The 22,809-nt window shown below is 48.8% G+C and overlaps 4 protein-coding genes across 4 annotated transcripts; 2 read left to right on the top strand and 2 right to left on the bottom strand.

The window, feature by feature from the left end:
- Positions 1 to 256: 256 nt before the first annotated feature.
- Positions 257 to 845, bottom strand: CLAFUR5_00947 (uncharacterized protein; the record flags this gene model as incomplete). Its single annotated transcript, XM_047900095.1, has 3 exons — positions 257 to 644; positions 697 to 724; positions 782 to 845. The coding sequence occupies 3 exons, from the start codon at positions 843 to 845 to the stop codon at positions 257 to 259; spliced, it is 480 nt and encodes a 159-aa protein (XP_047756725.1).
- Positions 846 to 1,254: 409 nt separating this feature from the next.
- Positions 1,255 to 4,712, top strand: CLAFUR5_00946 (WD repeat protein iqw1; the record flags this gene model as incomplete). The annotated part of the gene is made up of 4 exons (XM_047900094.1): positions 1,255 to 1,853; positions 1,903 to 4,113; positions 4,175 to 4,541; positions 4,638 to 4,712. 4 exons carry the CDS (start codon positions 1,255 to 1,257, stop codon positions 4,710 to 4,712), a joined length of 3,252 nt encoding a protein of 1,083 aa, XP_047756726.1.
- Positions 4,713 to 5,719: 1,007 nt separating this feature from the next.
- On the top strand, positions 5,720 to 7,714 carry CLAFUR5_00945 (uncharacterized protein; the record flags this gene model as incomplete). Its single annotated transcript, XM_047900093.1, has 3 exons — positions 5,720 to 6,605; positions 6,660 to 7,004; positions 7,116 to 7,714. 3 exons carry the CDS (start codon positions 5,720 to 5,722, stop codon positions 7,712 to 7,714), a joined length of 1,830 nt encoding a protein of 609 aa, XP_047755265.1.
- A 723-nt stretch (positions 7,715 to 8,437) lies between these two features.
- On the bottom strand, positions 8,438 to 9,014 carry CLAFUR5_00944 (Thioredoxin; the record flags this gene model as incomplete). Its single annotated transcript, XM_047900092.1, has 3 exons — positions 8,438 to 8,595; positions 8,650 to 8,750; positions 8,851 to 9,014. 3 exons carry the CDS (start codon positions 9,012 to 9,014, stop codon positions 8,438 to 8,440), a joined length of 423 nt encoding a protein of 140 aa, XP_047757353.1.
- Positions 9,015 to 22,809: the final 13,795 nt, after the last annotated feature.

The following is a 22,809-nucleotide window of genomic DNA, read 5'->3' as shown; positions in this document are numbered from 1 at the left end:
TCTAATAACAGCGGTCTCGAATGTAGCACCACGTGCAATGCCTACAATCCTTCGCTATCTGGAATCTTAGGTCGACTCTTCGATGCTGTGCCGATCCGACTGAGAGCATCCTGTCACGACACAATCAAGCCAGCCTCCGCGACACAAGATGATGGACCATTGGTGCCCGCAGCTGTCCCCGTCGAACGGACTACCTGAGGGTACAGACCATGTCGAGATACGTTGTTGGAGTGTGCATGTCATGAAGGCTTGGCCCTCAAGTACAGTCCTTGCATTCTTCGGCGGTCACAGCTGTGGATGCTGTCGCTACTGCTTGTGGATGTGGAACCGCAACTCCTTCATCTTTCCCTGCAGTCACCGCCTTTGGCTTCGAAGATGGAGTATCAGAATGACCAAGATTCTTCTCTGGTTCGATAAGGTTTCTCAATTTCTGCTTCAGGATTTTCGTCTCCGGGAATCCACCTTCAGCCTTTCGATCCCATATCATGACCTCGGCGGCATCGCTGTTCGCATTGGAGCCATCGCTGCCAGTACGGACATGAGTGACGTAGACTGTGAAGATCCCTCCGGTGGCAGGGATCAGGGCGATCTCTCCTATGCTTGTCCCGAATGTCGATAGTAGTTCCTGGGCAAAGTATGCAGCTCTGAACTTGTGACTCAGTACTAGACAGCCTCGAAAGGTTCGACACGACCTACCTCAACAACCACTTGCATTGAGTACAATCTTCAAGAAGTCATTAGCATGGCGACTGATATCCCATTGAAGTCCAGCTACGCTCACAAGTGATGGCCACTCGAGGCAATTGGACAGATGTTGTCGCGAGTGTTGGAGCTGAATCAGTCATGGCGGATGGTGTATAGCTTTATCCGCACATTTACTCCAAACGAGCAGTTTTGAACAAACCGATCGTCAATGTCTCCCACCAAGATGTCGTTGTCGCTCCATTATCATTTCAGCTTCACATGCCCTGTGCCAATCTCGGCCCGCCCCTGCCGCTCCCCACTGCGACGCGAGCATACGCATCATCATGGGGCCAGAAGCTTCACCTTCACATAGCGGCAGCACCAACAAGTGCTTGATTTATTGCCATGCTGCTTGTGTCTGCACTGGAACTGCCGGGCATGCCACAAGCACCGGACTGAGGGCAAAGACAAGCGGATCCTGTGAAGCCTCAACAAGCAATCGCGTCTGAGACACTTGACCGCGGCAACCTCACACGGTCGAGCTGCCGACCAGGAACACGACACCCGGCCATGAAGGACTCTTTCATCACCAAATTGCACACTCGCGAGATCGACGATGTCGCGATACGTTCCGCCAGCTACCGCAAGCTGTACGCCAACCGCCGATTGATCGATGATCTCGACATCGTCAACGAGCTGGACGGTCACTCAGGCTGTGTGAACGCACTCTCCTGGTCGAAGTCAGGTCGTCTACTTGCTAGCGGCAGTGACGATCAACATTTGAACATTCACACGTACCAACCGGAGAATGCAGTCGACCAATTCCAGCTCACCGCCACCGTTGCGACTGGGCACACTCAGAACATCTTTTCCGTCAAGTTCATGCCACATAGCAACGATCGCACCGTTGTTACAGCTGCAGGCGACGCCCAGGTCCGCATCTTTGATCTAGAGTATGCTGGTCAGAGTAGTGGAGCCTCTCATGCTTCGCACAGTGCGTCTGAGGGACGAAGAAGAGGTCGAAACAATATCTACGATGGAGTGACATACTTGAGCGATGGTGATACAAACGCACGAGTCTACAGATCTCACGGAGACCGTGTCAAGCGCATTGTCACCGAATCCTCGCCGCATTTGTTCTTGACTTGCAGTGAGGACGGGGAAGTCAGGTAAAGTCGTTAAGATCAAGGACCCCATCACGCACTGACACAAGATTAGACAATGGGACTTGAGGCAGCCTTCATCAGCGTACCCACCACCCAGCCGCTCTCATCACAGCAACATCCCACCGCCGCTTATCTCGTACAAGCGATACGGTCTGGACCTAAACACAATATCCTGCTCGGCAAGCCAACCACACTACATTGCTCTTGGAGGTGCTCATCTGCATTGTTTTCTTCATGATCGCCGGATGACCGGTAGAGACAGGCTCGCAGAAATGGGTCGATCGTTGTCCCCTATCGATCACCTCTCTCACGACGAGCAAGAGCTGATGGCCCAAGCTACGCAGTGCGTGAGGAAATTCGCGCCAAAAGGACAGCGAAAGATGCAGAGGGCGGACAATGGCCACATTACGGCTTGCAAAATTAGCGATGCTAGGCCGGACGAATTGATCGCGTCGTGGAGCGGCGATCACATCTATAGCTTCGATCTGATCAGAGATCTACCAGTTGATCAAGAGGATAGTATTGGAGCTTTGCGAAGTAGCAAAACAAACGAAAGTCGCGACAGGAAGCGGAAGAGACAGGCAGCCGGTAGCGAGGCATCCTTTGGCCAAGACGCAAGGGCTTCATCGCGCCCACGCGCTGAAGGCCTCGAAGCAGCTCTCAGAATCCGTTACCAGAATGGGCAGACCGAAGACATCGATTTACCCAATGTGCCCCAGACACTGACAGAGCGGCAGAAAGATGCACAGCGCATCGCCAGAGCATCAGTGAAAGTTCGCACTTCGTTGTTTGGGATCCAAGCCACCTCTCCTGCAACCAGTCAATTTACCACAGCCTTAGGACAGGCGGCTAGTATAATGCCAGATATTGATCAGGTGGTCCGAGACTGGGGTTATCCCTTAGATCCCGAACCCGATGCAGTGAACGTGCAGCAAACACTAAGGCGACAACGCGAAGGTACGCGTCGATTTATTCAAGGTGCTGGCACGCTTGCGAGAGTACTCGGTGGCAAGCTGCAGACAGCATCCGGCATCGCAAGCCCAATGCTCGAACCATACCTCGCGATTGAGACCCGGAACAGCGAGCTTCCACTCGCACAAGACGAAGAGTTCCTCTACGACTTTCTAAAAGCTCTATTGCTATGGTTAGACTCCGGCGTGGGGCGCTTGATCGAAGGTTTCACACGACCAAGCGATATGCCAGCTGGGAGCAAGGCTGCTCACAGGCTCCCAATACCAGAACAGGATGCTGGCACAGAAGCCATTGACGAATACCTGATACCTTATCTTCTTTCGAAGGCAGGAGACGATCCCATCATCAACATCGAGAGTAATAGGTTCGAAACCGAGCAGAGTCGACGTCTTTTTGCAGATCAGAAAGCCGCGGTGTTTGCCTTCGCCGCCGCAGTAAAGATACCTTTCGCGGACCTTTCTTCGGCCGTAGCGCTAGCAGAAGGAGGCGGAACTGTCCAGGCTCAAGACCGTTCCGCTGCCCACACGTTCTGGGGTCGTAAAGTTGCTCGTGGTCTGCTGCTTGAAGCTGCAGAAGGGCTCAATTTCGTTGTCGTTGACCGTGCCTTCGGCGGCCTTGGCAGGGTAATACGGGAAGTTGCGGCTGAAGAAGCAATTGATGGCGCGCTTAACGAGGAAGAAAACGTTGAAGATGACGTTATGAGTGCTGTGGAGGTCATGGATGCGAATGGTGATGTCGTTGATGGAGCAACTGGGGATGACATAGCTCTGGCTGTCAGAGAGGCGAGGCGGCATGAAAGCGCTAGTACTACCGGTGATGTTCAACAAACCGGAGCCCGGGCAGAACACGATCCATTACTCCTAGAGGAGCACTCCGGGGCCGAAGATGATTACCATCACGGAGACGACGACGAAAGTAGCGACGAAGATCTGGGTGATTACGGCGATGATGGCAGCGAGGACAGAAGGGATGAATCAGACTCAAGCTCGGAGCCGGATGAAGAAGACGGTGTACCGAACATCGCGCCAAGGTACTATCGGACAGGCTTCGAGCGCCGTAAATTGCGCCCTAAAGTCGAAGCGGAGACACAGTGCTCGCGGGCCACTCGACAATACCGTGGGCACTGCAACGTGAGGACCGTCAAGGATGTCAACTATTTCGGCCCTGACGACGAGTACGTAGTGTCCGGCAGTGACTGTGGGAACATTTTCATATGGGACCGGAGAACTTCTGAACTGATCAATATCCTGGAAGGCGACGGAGAGGTGGTGAATGTTATTCAAGGCCATCCGTAAGCGAACTGATCTTTATGTGTCCGAGACATCTGCTGACTTTGGACCCTTTGCTCTTAGACACGAAACTATGCTAGCGGTCTCTGGCATCGATCATACCATCAAGATCTTCTCCCCGGACGCTCGACAAAGAGAAGTTGCGCGGCTTGGTCGAGGGATTACTGCGCATGATGCGTCCTCTTTCAGCTCTATTGCGTGGCCTGTGCGGATTGGAAGACGGAGACGTCAGACTACGAGTGATCAGGAGACAACGTCATCTGGGCATGCAATTCCGGCCCCCTCCCAAGAAGAGCGTGAAGCAGCTGAGGATGAGGAATACATTGCTCCAAACGGACTCCGCTCCAGAAAGCGCATGCATGACCACTACAGAATAACCCAGCAAAACGATGTGGAGCGGGCGGGTGGGAACCAGGAAGCTGTCATCACGGTGCGTGATCTACTGTCATACTTGCTCGCGAGAGGAGACATCCAATAGCAAGCTTGAGCTTCGTGTTCTTGAGGCTGCTTTCTTACATACTAGCAGCTACCTCATGCCCAGCTTCTCCAACTTCTCTTCGGCCGCCTAGGTGACGTTGGCCTCGTTCCCAATTTTGACTGACTTCGACGCGGAATGAAGATGCACTAGCATGATCTGTACCGTTCGTATTCCACAGGCCGAGCATAAGCAGGAACAAGAGTTGTGTGGGCCAAACAAACGGCCACCGTGCTGGAAAACAACGATTGAGAACGATCAATTCGAGGCGCTTGAAGCGCGCATTTCCACTTCAACGGCACATGTGCCAGCTGCATGCATCGCTGTCCCCATCGTCAGGAGACGTCTGAGCTGGCTGAAAGGGGCAACTTCTTTTGTACGTAGGCTTTGCGCAGAGGGTAGTTGTTGCTGCTACTAGTCTCTCGAGGGGCACGATCTACGTGTACACTGTCTCGGACGACATCACGCGGGTAGGTATGGATCTGACTGCAGGCCGTCGCATCCGCGTTCCAGTCGACCAGCACTGACGGCAGTAACAGGTCTTGTGAAGATCATCATAGCCAGAAACAGTTTCGTGATGTTTGCGTGATCGGAGGCGCTTTTGAACTGGATGGATGTGGCCGAAGATGACCTCCCACACGGCTGGTGGTTCGAGTATATGGGGTCACGAGCCAGTGCGCAGCGAGTAGAGGACGATCGAGACATGCTTGATGCATCGGCGACGAGACGGGACATGGCACGAGACGACGGCGCATTGGCCTCTGCAACAGTCTTTGCGTCGAGACGGATGTGCTTGCTTCAGCTCGGGCCTGTCTGGTGAGCGGTGTTGATTTCCATGGAACTGGCATTGCTTGCACCGCTAAGAGCAGCAGCAATGCGCATTCACTGGTCCACCGGCGCAGTGGTTCGATCGAGTTCTGCCAAGTTCTGAAATTGTTGTCACGAGTTGACTCGGCGACTCCCGCTTCTTGCTGCTTCTGCGCCTGTGTGCAGTCTCAGTTGCATCAACAAACCGGAACACTCTTGACCTCCGCCTACAACTCTTCCGCGCGCTGACGGAAGCCTCTTGCAACCTGCATCACCTCCGCCACCAACCTCATCGCAGCTTCTCTCACTGAGCGCCTGCGACAGCCATGGCAATCACGGCGACTGAGAGCTCCTCTGGCAGCACCACCACTCCCGGCGACGACGCCAGTTCCGCCACAACCACCGCCACCACCACCACCCGCCTGGCAACCTTGCCTGAAGAGATCCTCTCCAACGTGGCCTGCCGCCTTGATTCCGATGATCTCCTCAACCTTCGCCTCACCTGCCGCGACATCGAAGTCAAGACGCTGCACGAATTCGCCACCCAGCATATCGGCACCAAGTGCTTCATCTTCGCCACACAAAGCCTAGCAGCGCTGGTGGGTATAGCTGGCAGCATCAAGCTTCGCCACTTCCTTCGACATGTCTACATCTTGACTGGGCATTTCCCGGAGAGCAGACAGGACTGCTGCTCAGCGCTGGACCCACGTCAAAAGCGAGCGTATGCCTCGTACGCAGCAGATCAGCGCGCCCTTCGTCACGATCAAGACGGTGGCAAGAAGCTACTGGTCGAAGCCTTCAAGCAGCTGCCATCGTTGCGAACACTTATGCTCGTCGACCATGCCAAGTTGCTTCCGGACGATGTTCAATGGCACGGCCTCAACAAGTTCCGTCGAAAGACTGGGAGCCACACCATCTCAACATGTCCGCCACCAGACGATGTTTATGGTGGTTTTAGCCGGGAGCTGATTGAGATCTACCACGAGTGGCTTTCACATACTTTTCGGACCATGATCCTCGCTGTTGCTGACAGTGGCATTACCACCATCACCAAGATTGGTATCAATTCGATATCGAAGGCCAGCGCTGGTCAATATGCACTCTCGCCACTCTTGGACCTGAACTTCTCGACTGCCACCATCACGAAGCTGATCAAGGCCTTTGCAAGTCTGGAAGAGGTGAATTTACAGCTGCGGACTGTCAGCCTCCAGAGTAAGTGCCTTATTCATATGAGCAATGCGGTCATCATGCTAACAGACTGAATAGCGAATACAGCCGATATTGCCCGCGCAGGACGTAGAGTTGTCAAATTCACGCGTGCACTGCAAAACATCACCAGACTGGAGCTTTCGTTCGATGGTAGCGCACCGTCCGGCGACATCTGCTGCTCTATGTTGAGCGGCGTGCAGCTAAGCAGGCTGAGCTTCTTCCACCTGCATGGCGTCGCCATCGAGTGCCTCACGCTCGCAAAGGCTGTGTGCAACCTTACTTGCGCTCGGATGGTTACATTCGACACTGTCGATCTCCGCGATGGGTCCTGGGTGTCCATTCTGACGGTACTACAAGCTCTCCCTCTACTTGATCACCTGCACATCTTCTATGTGACCTCAGGTAAGTACTGAAGGGTAGAAGGCATCCTCTGTGTCTCAGACATGCCAGATACCAACTGCTTAGATAATACCACGTGGTCCTCAAGCATAGCTAACACCCTCTGTTTGGCAGGTGGTCAGAAGACATACTTCTTGGAACAACTTGATCCAGCTTCAGCGAGCATGGCTGATCCCATGTCTACCTACATTTTTGGAGGTGATCCAATGGCTGACGCTGGATACGAAGATGGACAGTGGCAGGATACTGATGGCGAGAGCAGCAGCGACGGCGAGCCCCCAGAACTACTCCCATTGGACCACACAGTCGAAGAAGAGTCTTGTGGCCCAGATGGGGAGAACGATGAGTCTTCCTCCTCACTCATTGCTGAGCCGTCACTCATGGCAGAAGACGAGCCCACGCCAAGTTGCAAACATTACACTGGTCCGGATTTCAAGATACCATGCGGTCACTCTCGAGAACGAGGATACTTCATTTGCCTCCAAGACGACGAGGTACATGCTCAAATCCCAAGGCTGATAAAGGAGCACAACATCGCAAGCGAAGACTCACTCCACGACATGTTCGGAATGTTCGGCGCAGGCGTCAATAGTCCTGTGGGCGGTCTACTTGGTACCATGCCGGTCGCTGCACCAGTTCCAGGGGCTGCAGCAAATCAGAATCTCGGCATTCCTGCAGCTACGCAGGCCCTTCAGACTAAATCAACCAACTGAGTGGGGTTTTCCAGGGCGTTGCAGCTTCTACAGTCGGTCCTCTCAACGGTACAGCTCCACTGCATGGTGCAGCCTTCCCTGGCGGTCCTCCACCGGCAGGCTGGGGCGCGCAGGGTGTCTCCTTTCCTCTGAGCCAATTCCTCAATGGCTTGGGTGCGAATGGACTCCCAACAAACCCTCCAGCAGGCAATGGTCAGCCTCAAGGAGAAGCTAGTGCTGTAGTCCAGGGTCAGAATGGCCCAGGGTCTGCGGTAGGCGAACAAGCTGCGCTGGAGAACGATGTGGGCGAGGAAGTTGACCACGGAGAGTTGGATGATGTTGAGTAAGAGGCGAGATACGCTGCGCGGATATGGACATCCGTGCATGAGCCTGGTAATCAGAGGTGAAATGGTTCGCTGAGGGAGCTGTCTCCACGTCTTCACGGCTGGTCGTGCTCTCGACTGTTTACTGCTTGCTTCGGAGAGGTGTGGATTTTATCATCGTCTACAACACCATCGTGGTCCTGGTACAACAAGCAAAACTTGTAGCTTGCCTTCGACAGATCCGATCGTGATGGTAACAGTATTGATGAAACACAATCTGCCTTTCACCCAGAGTGCTGCGGTTCCTGCGGAGCATTATTACTCCTACATTGGTGCACCCAGACGCGACAGACTGCACTCGGCGACACTTGCACTCCACTCAAAAGCAGTTCTTTGCGAGGATTGGTGCGTTCAGAGATGTCTACTCAGATGGTGCATCAACAACTTTGTCGTCGTAGTTCGAGCTGATCGCCTTTTCTAAAGCCTGTGCCTTCGCGCCAGTCACGCTGTCCCTGACATCGCCGTCCTTGAAGATATGGAACGTTGGCATGGAGTTGGCACCGAGCTCCTGAGCGATATCTGCGAGACATCAGTCTTCTTGTTGGAACAGACCGCCAACAGGCTGCAACGCACCTAGAGCAGTATCGGTATCGTATCGGTAGAACTTTGCATCCGGATACTTAGCAATCATCTTGTCCACAAAAGGCTGGATTGCTTTGCATTGCGAACACCACCTGAATAAAATAAGTTACTCAGCAGAGGCGATACAAGCCACGGGGATCGAGAGATCGTCTCGGTCAACCCATAGTGGCATCCGTAGATGACCTCGCTTACGTTGTCGTCGCTTCCATAATGTGAGTGCCCTCGGCATTACTGGCCTTGAGGTAGTCTTTGAGCCCTTTCAGTTCTTCCATACTTGAGCAGCGGTAAGAAGTCATAGGGAGTATAGGCGGCGAGGTTGCATGTTCCTCTATCGTCATGTCGAGAGACGACGTCATAGCTGAGGAGAGGTGAATGACACCTTAGCGCGGTCCTAGGGTGTGTCTCTGCTACTGAGTAGCTGATGTCGCAATTTGAGTAGCAGGTGGTGTTTGAATCGCTATATAGCCGTTAGCAAGGTGAGTTGTTGATTCACTCGGCGGATGACCCTTTTACCTAATTGTCGTCCGCTAGATCTATATATAGCTACTGATATCGCTTTTAACTACTATACTACTGCTTAAATATCTAGCTACTAGATCTACTTAAGTTACTAATACTAATTAAGTTATTACTTAGCTACTACCTTACTACCTATAATAGTAGCCTTAGTATAAGGCTATCTATATATAATATTAGGGTTCTTCGGACTATACGGGACGTAGGGAAGCCGTACGTAACGTATACTACGACTTATCTACGAAATACCGGCCTTAAGAAATAAAGTAAGCTTTAGTTTATCTACGATTTAGAGAATCGTAGACGTACTATATATTACGATGTCTCTACTCTTATAGTTCTAAAGCTTCTTATCGTTATAATCTATATACGCTAAAATAGAGCCTTAAAACAATTCCGTAAGCGACTCGCCTAAGCCTCGCCCGAGCCCTAGAACCTAATAGCGGTTATATAGAGAAGCTCTTATTACGAGAAGAGAAGTATTACGAGAAGAGATCGAAGAGTAGGCCTTAGAGAGAGAGGTCGTATAGTTATAGCGCCGGCGAGATATAACCAAAGACCCGGGTCTATATAGTAGAAGTAAAGGTACTCCGTATTTAAGTAAATACCCGCCCTCTAAAACTCTAAGTACTATTACTAACGATAATAAGGTAGTAATAGACGCCGCGATATAGTAAGCGACCTATCTACGTCTTAAAGAACCTACGCCCTTTAAGAGTAATTCTATTAAGAAGGCCCGGGTATTTCTACGAGAGCTTACGATTACCTTCGCCCTCTCTAACGCTACGTATATAGATAGATAGATGATTCATTTACCCGTTGTGGTGCCCTCCGGCCCATGCGGGTTTATGTCTATATATGTTACTACATAAGGTAGGAAACCTATTCCTAGGTAAAAACCTCCTCTCCTTCTCTAATAGCTTCCTTGCCATGAGTTCTCAGTTTTCCTTCCATTAGGGTGCACTAGTGTCATGGTGGTTAGCCTCTGACTACCTTGTCTGCAACCCTAGAGTTGTCCCCCTCTTCCTGCTCTCCTCCTCCTTCTTTCTCTCCTCAATCCATCTCTCTGTTTCCCTAGTAAGAGAGAACTGCTCCAAAAATCCTTGGTGGATGATCCACCTTGTAATTCTCTGGAGGTCTCCCTTATTGCTGATCATGGCTTGGAAGTTTCTGTTCCTTGCCCTTGCCCTCCATTCACCTCTCCCTGTACTCCATTCTTTGCAAACCAGAAGTCTATGTTCGACATTCTGGGACAGGTAGCCGCATGGGCAACTCTTGTCTTCGATACCTGGGACTTTTCTCTGATGCAGGTATGCCCTGACTCCGATGTGTTCAGAGCGGATTTGTATTGCTATGCTTGCTTCTGACCTAGTCAGGTCTGAGTACAGTAGGTAGTTGTGGCTACCAAACTGTTGGAGTGCCTTTGGGGTTCCTGGCCTCTGTGGGGTTCTTGTCCATTCAGTCTTCCAGAGGAGTCCTGCCATCCTTTCAGCTAGAGACTGTTGCTTCTTCCCTTGGCTGGCTGCTGATTCTCTCCCCTGAGCCCCTCTGTCCTGTTCCTGCTGGGCTAGGTGCAGCTGTTCTGTTAGTTCTTTGAACTTCTGCAGGTCCTGCTGCTTCTGTGGGGCTGGATTGGGTCTTGCTTGTCTGTGCCTTCTTGTGCACTGGCTCCTGATTTTGTTGACTGCCTTCTGGATTACTAGCTGGGCTGGGTATGTAGACGTCTTTCCTGCATACTGGTATCTCAACCCTTGAAGGTAGAGCTTGGCTGGTGGGGAGCTAGACTCCATTTCGACCACCCTTGTTGGAGTTGACTTGTATGCTCCAAGCACCTTTTTCAGACAGGAGGCTTGGGCTCTGCTGATAGGATCTGCAATTCTCTTTGGGATCTTGTCTTGGGCTGACCAGATCTGGGCTCCATATAGCATAGCTGGCTTCACAATGGCCTTGTACATAACCTTTGCTTTCGCAAATGTGGCTCCCCATGTGGAGGCTGTAAGCCTGTCAATTGATTGCCTGTTGTTGTCTGCTCTTGCCTGTTGTTGTCTGCTCTTGCCTGTGCTTTCTTGACCTGTGGTCCCCAGCTAAGCTTTGGATCCAGCCATATTCCTAGCACCCTTAATTCACTTGAGGGTTCTGTTGTGTGTCCCTGAATAGTGATTGGGGCTTGCATATTGTGTCTGTTTCTGGCTCTACTGAAGTGGATGAGTTGATACTTCTCTGGGGCAAATCTGGCTCCATGTTTCCTGGCCCATTCCTCACATTCCTCGTGTTTCTTCTGCAAGATTCTACAGTTCTCTTCTGTGCTGTCTGACCAGGCTAGGATGTTTGTGTCATCCACAAACCCTGAGGTTGATGTGTTTCTAGAGTTTAGCTTTGCTGGCAGGTCTGCTATAAAGAGGAGAAACAGGATTGGAGACATTGTTGATCCCTGTGGGATTCCTGTCTCTGTAGGCATGCTGTCAGATTTGTATCTGCCCAGTCTTAGTCTTGTGGTTCTGCCTCTGAGGAAGGACTGGATGAACTGGACTGTCCAGTTGGGGATAGCCTTCTGTTTCAGGATGTGGATCAGCCTCTGGTGTGAGACATTGTCAAAGGCTCCTGATATGTCCAGTGAGAGGAGTGTGGCTGCTTTGTTGTTCCCAAAGTGCCACAGGGTCTTGATCTGCTCTGTGATAAGTTCTACAGCTGTTAGTGTTGATCTTTGTTTCCTGCCTCCCATCTGTTCTTCAGGAAGGATTCCATGTTCTTCAGCTAGGTTTGTCAGCCTTTCTGCTATGATCTTTTCCAGGAGTTTGCCTAGTGTGTTGAGCAAGGCAATAGGTCTGTATGCCTTTAGCTTTGTGTAGTCCTCTTTCTGTGGTTTTCTCAAGACCACAGTCAGTGACTCCTTAAAGTGTTTAGGGCAGTGTCCTTGGGCCATGCACTGTGAAAAGATGTTTGACAGTGCAGGGGAGATCTGGTCCTTGCATGTCTTGATGAACAAGTTTGGAATCCCATCTGGTCCTGGGGCCTTGTTTCCTGAGAGTCTCTTAATGATGCTCTTGATCTCTCCCTCTCCCACTATGCAGGATTGCTCTAGTGGTGTTGGATACACACTGCCCTCCAGATCCTGCAGGTCAGCTTCTACCTGTGTGCCAAAGAAATGTTTCCCCAATGCCTGTGCCTTTCCTAGGAGAGTGTGTTGGATTACTCCTTCCTGGTCTTCAATGTTTGGAAACTGGGGCAGTATGTTTCTGTCCTGTGTAGGTTGTCTTGCCCACTTTGCTAGTTTCCACATCTTCTCAGGATTCTGGGTAATGGATCCAACTGTTGACCTCCACTCCAGCATCTTGTCCCTCTTGATCTGGGCCTTCTTGTCTCTGGTTGCCTGGTTGTATCTGTCCCATGCTTCCTGGGAGTGACTCTGGGTAAGGGCTCTCCTGGCCTGCCTGGCTGCCTTGACCTTCTCTGAGCATTCCTTTGTCCAGAATGGCTTCTGGTACAGTGACTGTTTCTTTTCTCTAGTGTGGGCTGCTGCAGTTTCCTGCATTGTTCTAACCAGTTCTGCCACTGCTTGGTCTATGTCTAAGGCTGTTTCCAGTCTCCTGGTCTCTAGTCCAGCTAGCTTCTGTTCCAGGTCTTGTCTGATCTGTTCCCAGTTGGCTGCCTTCCAGGCCAGCTGAGGTTCTAGGTCTCCTTCCTGCTGTGTCTGTGTTTCAAACTCCACCTGAATTGGGAGGTGATCTGATGAGGACTCCAAGTCCTGGTTAACCCAGCATCTGGTGACCTTCTGCTGCAGGTCATGTGATGCAAAGCACAGGTCAATGGTGCTTGAGCTTGCTCTCTGTGACCAGGTAGTTAGGCCCTTTGGGGTAACTAGGTGCATGTTGTTGCTTTGGGTAGTGGAGAGGAGTCTGTTAGCTAGGAAGTGATGGGCAGGTGCAAAGTCTGATCCCCATGTAGGATGGTGCAAGTTGAAGTCTCCCAGCACGATGTGTTGGGAGTCACTCTGCAAGATGTCTGGCAGCTGTTGTAGTGTGCCCAGCTGGGTGCTGCTTCTGGAGCTAGGGGGTGGGTTGTATACACTGTGGATGTGGATGCTGCCTTGGTTGGTGTTGAGTCTGACTGAGGTGATGTCTCCCCCTTCCTGTTGGATTTGTTCCCAGCTGTCTGTTGCCATCTCTTTGCTGATGTACATGCATGTTCTAGGGGTGCCTTGTTTGGCTAGGAGTGTGTGATACCTTGGGTCGTTAGCAGTAGATGGTCTGTTAGATTTGCTGTTAATCCAAGGTTCCTGGACTGCAATGACTAGGTGTTTCTTTGGGTCCAGTGCTTGGAGAAAGCTTCTCTGGACCTTGTGCTGGCTTTTGTTGACATTGTACTGGATAGTGGTAAGATTGGGTGTCTCAATCATGACTCATCCATGCTGGTCTCCTGCTGGTCTTCTCGTGCTTCCTGCTGCTGGCTGCTATTTGGGATTGTGGTAAGGTTGAGCCTGCTTTGTGACGGGTCTCTTCCTGCAACCATAATTGACTTTGGTCTACCTATGGCAGGGTGGCCTTGGGCCTGTGTGGTCTCTTCTGTTCTGCCTCTTTTTAGAGGGTTGTAGACAGTCCTTGGGGGTTCTTGGGTGATTGTCCCTGTCTGGAATCTGATAGGGGTGTTGATCCTGGCTTCTCTTGCCCTCCTCTTTGCCTCAATCCTAGCTGTGCAGTCTTGGGACCAGGAAGGGTGTTTCTTTCCACAGCATGCACATCTGGCTTCACTCTTTGGGGCTGTGCAATTCTGTACTTTGTGGCTACCAGCACAGTGGGAACAAGTGTCCTTTTGGCTTGGGCATCTAGTAGAGATATGACCATACTGTTGGCACTTGAAGCATTGCAGTAGTCTGTGGGTGCTTCTATAGATTTCTGTGTCCATTCTTTCACATTCCTAGAAGATGCCCTTGTCAAGCACGGTGTTTGCCTGTTCTGCAGTGCCTATCCAGAGCACTAGAGAAGACTCTCTCTTTGTGTCCTTTGTCTTTCTGTTGACCTATGCTGCTTTTGTGATCTGTAGCCCTGGGCATACAGCCTGGTTCTGGTCCTGCAGCCTCTTAAGGTCTCCTTCAATGTCAAACTTTGTGGTCATCCTATGGGCAATAACCATATTTTGTTGGTGTGAGACCTTAGCCGTCTTGCCTAGTTTGACTGTCCACTCCTTCTGTGTCTCTAGCCTCTTCCTGTCTTGCTCCTGTGCTGTGAACAGCTTAAGGACACCTCCCTTCTCTTTCCTGGCTCCAATGATGCCTTGTATCCCAATCTTCTGTATGATCTCCTTGCCTGACAGGCCCTCAATCTCTTTCTGCTCTTGCTGGTCGGAAATGTAGATCTTGATAGCTGTTTTCTGGGGGGGAGGGTTTTGGGATGCAATTGCTGCCCAGGTTGGTTGGCTTGGTTTCTGGCCTTCCTGTGTCCTCTTCTTTGCTGCTGCTGCTACTGTCCTGTTAATGATTTGTCCTGTTTGGCTCCTTAGTGCCTTTAGCCCTCCAAGGAGCTCCAAAATCATCCCCTTAAGTGCTCTTTCTGGGTGCTCGCCATCTCCTGCCATTGTCATTGTTTCTGCCTTCCTGCAGACCTCCTTCCACTCGTTACTCTCCTGCTCCTGGTCGTTTCCTGCGATCGCTATCATCGTGTCCCTTTTCGCTACGTATATAATTAATAGGAGTAAGGTCCTATATAGAGTTATATTCCTAATAGAGGAAGTAAGCGAGAGATAGTATATAAACTATAACGTTATAGACTTAGAGAGATATACCTATAGTAACTTTAAAGTCTTCTATTAGAACGTATACGGTCACTCTATAAACCGCGTATCAAATACTATACTCAAATATAAGGCGGTAAAGTAGAAGAATAACTAGACGGCGAGGTAGTTTATAACTAAGCTAGATATTATAGAGGATGTTAAGAACATATAGGCCGCAGGTTAAGTATATAGGTATAGGTGTGTTATATAACTAGATTACGTAACTAGGGTTTACTAGCCTATAGGCTAGTAAATATCCGGACACCTAGTATTAATCTATACTAATACTAGCGATACTATATATAGATACACGCTATCCTATTAGGTTCTTCTTTATCTTTCGTGTAATCCGCCGTCTTCTACTACTACGTAACTCGTACCTATTTAATAGAGTATTAGTTAGGAGACTCTACGGAGGCGTAGCGTATACGGTACCTACTCGCTAAGCTTATACCTTACCTAGGTTCCATAATTATTAAGTTATACGATATCCTAATAACTAGAGAAGAACTAGTAATCCTAGCCTTACGTATCGAGAGTATAGAGCGTAGTAGTAGTAGTAGCGACGGGGGTAGTAGATATAACCGTTCTCGTAAGAGAGGCGCTAGCGGCGTATATAAGCGGAATGAGCGCGACCCTAAGTACTAGAAACTAGATTAGGCTCTACGCGAAATACCTACGGGTCGCCCGCGAGGTAGTAGAGAGTTAGGTAGTAGCGCTAGAGATATAAGTAATATAAGATACTTTAGCTATTATAAGATAGGCTATAAGAGTCCTAACTATCCGAATCGGTACTAAGAGAAAGACCGCGATTCGTAGTTAGTCCGTAGAATAGAAGCCGCCGAGGTACTAACTAGGAAGAAGGGGTCGGGAAAAGAGAAGAGCCTAGCTAAGGATTGTTTCCTAGTCGACCTAACGATATAAGTTAATACTATAAAGGCTAGATACTTATAGGGAGTAGTCGAGACGTAGAAGGGCTTTATAGAAGCTACGTTCCTCTCTAATAATTACGCTAATATTAGCCTCGTATCGTATAAGTACGTCCTACGGTATTAGTTATAGCCTATTAGTAGGGTAAAGCTCCTAAAACTAGAGTCGTATACGTAGGACTAAGGCTACTACTATAGTACCTATACGCTACGAGTACGGCTTACTAATAATATAGAAGTAGAACGTGTAAGTAACGTAATCTACTACGTAGCGCCTATAGGTAGGCCGTTAGTAATTCTAGGTAGGCCCTAGCGCTATCGTAATCGTGTTATTAAGATCGATCGGAAGGACTAGTAGCTCTATAGTATCGAGACCTATACGGTATAGTAGCGTAGCGTACGCGAGTTTATAGAGGATCTCGACGACTCTAAGTAAGTTTTTACTATAAGTATCCGGCTAATTAAAGCTAATAAGGGGGTTCCTAAGTAGCCTCCGGAGTTTATAGACTTCCGAGATATCTACGTACCTAATAAGTAGGCGAAGCGTAAGATACCCGACGGGGTTAAGTACACGATAGATCTCGTAGATAGTAAGAAGCCTCTATTTAAGCCGCTATACTACTAGTCGATAACTAAGTTAGAGGCCTTAAAGAAGTATATTGCTGAGGCAATAGAGAAAGGGTAGATTAGGCGCTCTATAAGTAAGGCGGGTACGCCTATCCTATTCGTACCTAAGAAGAACGGTACTCTTAGGCTCTATATAGACTATAGAGGCCTAAATAAGATTACTATAAAGAACCGCTACCCTCTACCCCTTATAAGAGAGACGCTTAATAGGCTCTAGGGTTTAGTATTCTTTACGACTATCGACTTAATAGACGTATACTATTATATTTCTATTAAGATAGGCGATAAGTAGAAGACTACGTTTCGTACGCGATACGGATACTACGAGTATATAGTTATATCCTTTAGGCTTACTAATACCCTAGCTACCTTCTTAGAGTATATTAACCGTACCTTAGCTAGCTTAGTAGATAATACCTACGTAGTATACCTAGATAATATTCTTATCTATAGTAAGACGCGTAAGGCCTACGTACGAGCCGTACGCGAGGTACTCTAAAGACTACGTAAGTTTATACTCTTTACTAACCCTAAGAAATACTACTTCTTCTAGAAGGAGGTAGAGTTCCTCGGGTTTATTATAAGCGCCGACGGCGTATTAATAGATAGGAGTAGGGTAGCCGTAATAGAGGAGTAGCTACGGCCTAAGAGCTTCTATAATATATAATCCTTTCTAGGCCCGGCTCCCCTTTAGTATATAACCGATAGACTACTCCCGAAATACGGAATGATAAACGAAGGGGCGATAGCGTCGTAAAAGTAAAGAGCGCCCTCGAAGGGCGGCGAACGAAGGGGGACGCGTAGAGCGACGACGCGCCCGGGAGAAACGGAATACGGAGACTATCTACTATAACGACTATAATAACTATAAGCTACTAACTAGAAGAACTAGTATACGAAACACGGTATAGATACGGTAGAATATACCGCGATTATATACGAAATTATAGCTATCCTCGCGAGCGCTAGTCTGCCCTATAAACGCGCGATCCGTAGCCTCCTCGAGAGCTTAGCTAAAGTAATCTAGGAGCTACTACGGGCGACGAAGGCGCTAGCGCTAGTAAAGGAAGTGACGAACGCGGACCTCCTACGGGAGATCTAGGCGCTAGGAAGAGCTAGGCCGGCGATATATACCTAAGCGGCTATAGTAGCCGTAGAGTAACTAACGTACCGCGTTAGGCTAGTTTAGAGCGAGGTCACGATATATATAGACAACCCTAAAGAAAGAGAGCGGGTAGCGGTACTATCGTACTAACGCCTCGTAGAGTAGGCGCGCTAGGCTAGTAAATAAGACATTATTATAGCCTAGAAGCTAAAGAGTAGAGACGTACGCTATACGCTCGTAACTATAGCGGGGAGACCGACGCTACTATAGAGCGTAGCCTAGGCGGTCGAGGTACTAAACGCGAAGAGCGTAACGCCGGTTACGCTAGTATACTAGGCCCTTATATACGGTATCCGAGTTAATACCTTCCTAGTAGATACTAGCCCGGTAGCGATAGGAGAGGCTATTATAAAGGATAACTAGGCCACTATCCTAGGCCTCGTTATTAGCCGGGCGTACTAGCTAAAGAAGCCGGAACGAATAGAGCGGAAATACTCGTCGCTCGTACTTACGTTTAAGTATAATAGTTAGAGGATCTAGGCTATAGAGAAGGGACTAGTCCTAGCCTACTCGTACTACTACGTTAAAAAGCACGACTATACCTATATAGTAACCTAGTACTTCCGGTACTAGGGATTTAGGTATACTATAAAGTATTATCTGTAGGAGACCTACTACGGCTACTACGCGAAGGTATATAATACCCGCGAATACCTCTAACCTAAGATAAGTAAGTACGCTAACTACGGCGGGGACTATAAGGCGTAGATAGGCGGATATAGAGTAAAGAGGTAGGTAGCGGAATAGGCGGTAGGAGCACGCCTAGGTATACGCTAGGGAAGAGGAGGAATAGCGATAGTACTATACCGTCTAAGAGTCGACGCTAACGGCTTCTAGCCGGTTATATATAGGAGTAAGAAGAGGCGGCTAAATAGCGATAGACGCTTAATATACGGAGCGGGCCGACTAGCGCTTCCCGACCCCCGGGCTTAGGGCCTCGGATAGACGCGCCTCGATACGACGATATTCCGCCCTTATAGAGGTAGCGCGCCCTTACCGGTAGCTACGCTAGCGACGCCGGCCCCGCGATAGGATAGCTAAGGCGAGGGCGAGGGCGACGAGAACGACAATATAGTAGTAAACCTACGGAGGTAGAATAGGGAACTATAGCTAATATAATAGTCTAACTATAAATAGTACGCTTACCTAGCTAACTATTATATAGTATAACGCTAATAGGAGTAAGGACAAGGCCTAGAAGCTACTCCTTAGCCTACTACACCCTAGCCGGTACTATATAGTTGCTATCTAAGAGTAGTAGATAAACGGAAAGACGATACTCGTAGACCCGAGATACTACCTTATAGTACCCTAAGGTAACTAGCCGGTAGCGCGGGTCTACTTCTACGTAAGTAAAGAAATCGCGATAATGACGTAGACGATAGCTAGTCGGCCACTCTCTACTAGCTCTAAGAAGCTCTCTAAGAGGAAGCTAATATATATATCCTAGTCGGCGACCTTAACCTCTACTACCTAAGATAGGGAGGCGATAGCGTACTCTCGGCCTATAGCGCCGTAGACGCGCTTATTAGTCTAGTAGAGGTATCCGGCCTTAGGCTAGTACTTCCCGTAGGCACGGCTATATATTAGTAGAAAAATACGACCTAGACGCTTAACCTAACCTTCGCGATATAGTAGATAGCCTAGCGGACTATCTTCTACGATACGTACCTAGAACTCGATACCGGCTATCTAGACTACCTAGCTATCCGTACGACGTTCGATATAATATACCTATAGGCGCTACTAGCCCTAGAACTACGGCCTTAGTAGAAGAGAGCGGACTAGAAGGAGATTAATAAGGTACTAAAAGAACGAATAACGGCTCTCGTACCGCCGGTACCTCTCCGCTTAGAGGCGGAAATCGACGCGGCGGTAGGTAGCCTATAGTAGTATATAGTAAGAGTAATCCGGGATAAGAGCCTCTATACCCGACCCTCGAAGTACGCGTCGCTAGCCTAGTCGTAGGAATACGTAGACGTAGTCCGTATAACGGTAGCGGCGTAGCGCCGGTAGAACGAGATAAGATAGGACGCTATATACGCCCGATACTACCGACTAGATAACGAGAAGGGTAGGATTATTAGGTACTAGGGTAATATTACGTAGCGTAACGCCGTCCGTAAAGTTATAGGAGACCGAAGTAAGGTCTAGAAGCTCGCTAAGTAGGCGCGTATAAGGAAGCTAGAGACGCCGCTACTACTACTATAGTTCCTACCTATCCGTAATAGGTAAGGGGTCCTCTAGGAAGCCTAGTAAGGTAGAGCCGACGCGCTAGTAGAGGCGTTCTTCCCTCCTCCGGTTACTACCCGACTCGACAATATCGAAGGCTTTATATACCTAACGGAGCTCGAGACTAGCTAAGAAGTAACGGAGGCGGAGGTACTAATAGTACTAAAAGCGGCGCTACTAGACAAGGCCCTAGGACTAGATAAGATCCCTAACCGATTCCTTAAGTACTACCGCTAGACGCTCGCCCCGTACCTCGTAGGGCTATTTACGGTATATCTCTAGTAGTTATACGTACCGACCCCCTTCCGGTACTCGAGTATAGTCGTCCTCCGTAAGGAGGGTAAGGCTAGATACGACGTTAGGAAGGCCTACCGCCCAATAGCTCTACTTAGTACGATCGGTAAGGCGCTAGAGCGTATCGTAGCTAATTATATCTCTAAGCTAGCCGAGGAGTACTAGCTCCTCCTAGCCGAGTAGATAGGAGCCCGACTAGGGCGGTCTACGACGACCGCCCTCGAACTCGTTATAGAATAGGTTTATATAATCTAGGTAATACGCCGATAATAGGTCGCTACCCTACTATTCCTCGATATCTCGGGGGCGTTCGATAAAATTTCCTACGCCCGACTACTCTATAACCTCCGGGCGAAAGGTCTACCTAGCTAGCTCGTCGCGTTCGTTAAGTCCTTCCTTAGTAACCGGTCTACGTAGCTCGTCCTAGGGGAGTAGCGTAAACCTTAGATACGGCCTATAGAAACGGGAATCCCGTAGGGCTTATCGCTCTCTCTAATCCTCTTCCTTTTCTTCGCCTCTACGCTCCTCCCGCTACTTAGGAGAAGCGTCGGCTATTACCGTACCGGCGTATATTTACTTAAACCCGCGGGTACGTACCTAGACCTCGCGCCCGCTTACTAATCCGACTAGCGGCTTAGCGCCCGTATATAACTCTCGCGCCCTCCGCGCCTACCTTAGATAGAATATCTATTCGACTTATACCTTACCCGACTACGTACTTATACCTACTTATAACACTTCGAATAGATTATTACTAACGTATAGAGAGACACGAGAAGCTATATTCGGGAGATTATAGAGAAACCGCGATAGTATACGAGGAAGTACTAAGATTAGGTATCGTACTTACTAAGTCGTACCTTAAAGTAGATTATAGCTAATATAGTAATAATAGCGAGATAGACCGGTACCGGCGTACTAGGCGTAAGTATAGAGAATACTAATAGACGCGTTTATTGCGCGTCCCTTAATAGATTATCCTTCTTTACCCTACTATCCGATCTACCTAATAACGATAGCGCGAACCCGGCGATATAGACTTAAGGACCTAAAGAAGATATCGTAAATAGGCTCCTCGACGAGAATAACTAGTACCGTAAGTAGTAAAAGAAGGTGTTCGACTAACTCAAGGCAATTAAGGAAGAGGAGGTCGAGATAGAGCTAAACTAAGCTAACCTATATAGGGCGGAGTTTATCGAGGATAAGATAGAAGATAAGGGTACTAAGGCACCGAGAAAGAGGAGAGTTACTATCGACGACTTCTAGGAAGCCTTCGACTCGTAAAACGGGTTAAATATAGACAAGTTTAAGAAGACGGTTAATGATTATCCCTAGTAGATCTATAAGATCCTCTATAATATCGAGTCCGATTACTAACGTACGTATAAACTTAATACTACGCTCGATATAGCTAACCGTATTAAACTCCGTAAGGCGTAAGATACTAAGGACTAGATAGACCGACTCGAGGATATAATCGATACGGAATAGGCGACTAGATAGTCCCTAGAAGAGGAGGTTACGCGACTAAAGGAGGAGATTACTAAGCGCGATAATACTATCGTTATCGACCTAGACGAGCTTACGAGGGCTAAAGATATAAAGAAGGTATACCGTACGTAGTATAAGGTAGCGGAGAGTAAGCTAGTAGAGACCGAGACTAAGCTCGTAGTAGCCGAGAAGCGTATTACTAAGCTTAAGAAGTAAGAGAAGGACCGTAGCCGGTCTAAGGAAAAGTAAGACCTACTACCTTAGCGAACCGAGTCAAAAGAGTTACTAGAGCGTCGGTAGAATAGAGATAAGCCTAGAAAGAAGAAGTCGGACCCGGATTTATTAGACTTATTAGACGACGAGGACGACGGTAATAAGGGCCGTAAGAATAGCCGTAAGGACGGTAGCCGTAAGGATAAGAAGAATCGCCCGAGTACCGACTTAGATAGTAACCCTATCTCCGTATATAGGACTTACGACGCCGATATAACTACTAGTATTAAGTTCTCTAACGAGCTAAAGGCCCCTACTAAGTTCGATCTAAAGAGCGACGATATTAAGTTCTAAGAGTAGTAGCGTACTACCGAAGCTAAGCTCTAAGCTTCTAAGTACCGTACCGTAAAGGACTCCCTTTAGAACGTCTAGAGCTAGTTAAAGAACGGTATATAGACCTATATCGACTTAAAGATCCCTAGTCTTACTAAGTCTACGGAAGGTACGACTACTTAGTACGCTTCTATAGATAAGATAATAGAAGATCTAGCCCGGCGCTACGGTACCCGTAATGCCTATACTAATACTATAACTAAGCTTAATAGTCTATAGTAGGGTAATAAGGAGAAGTTTAGTGACTTCTACCTATCCTTCCGTAAGAACGCCGATATCGTTAACCTTAATAACGGCGCGAAGGAAAAGAAATTCGAGAAGGACTTCCTACTCCGTAAGTTAAACTCGCGCTACAACAACCGTATTATAAACGTGGACATAGTTAATATAACCCTTAAGCAAGTCGTGTCTACGCTATATAACTACGAGGACAAGTTTAAGGCGTTCGACCTTAAGTACGGTAAGACCGGTAATAGTAATAAGACCTAAGGTAATAAGAAGACTACTAAGAGTAACGACGAT

Source organism: Fulvia fulva, chromosome 1 (genome assembly GCF_020509005.1).
Source record: "Fulvia fulva chromosome 1, complete sequence".
NCBI classification, from domain to species: Eukaryota; Fungi; Ascomycota; class Dothideomycetes; order Mycosphaerellales; family Mycosphaerellaceae; genus Fulvia; species Fulvia fulva.
This window is presented reverse-complemented; position numbering and strand designations above follow the sequence as displayed.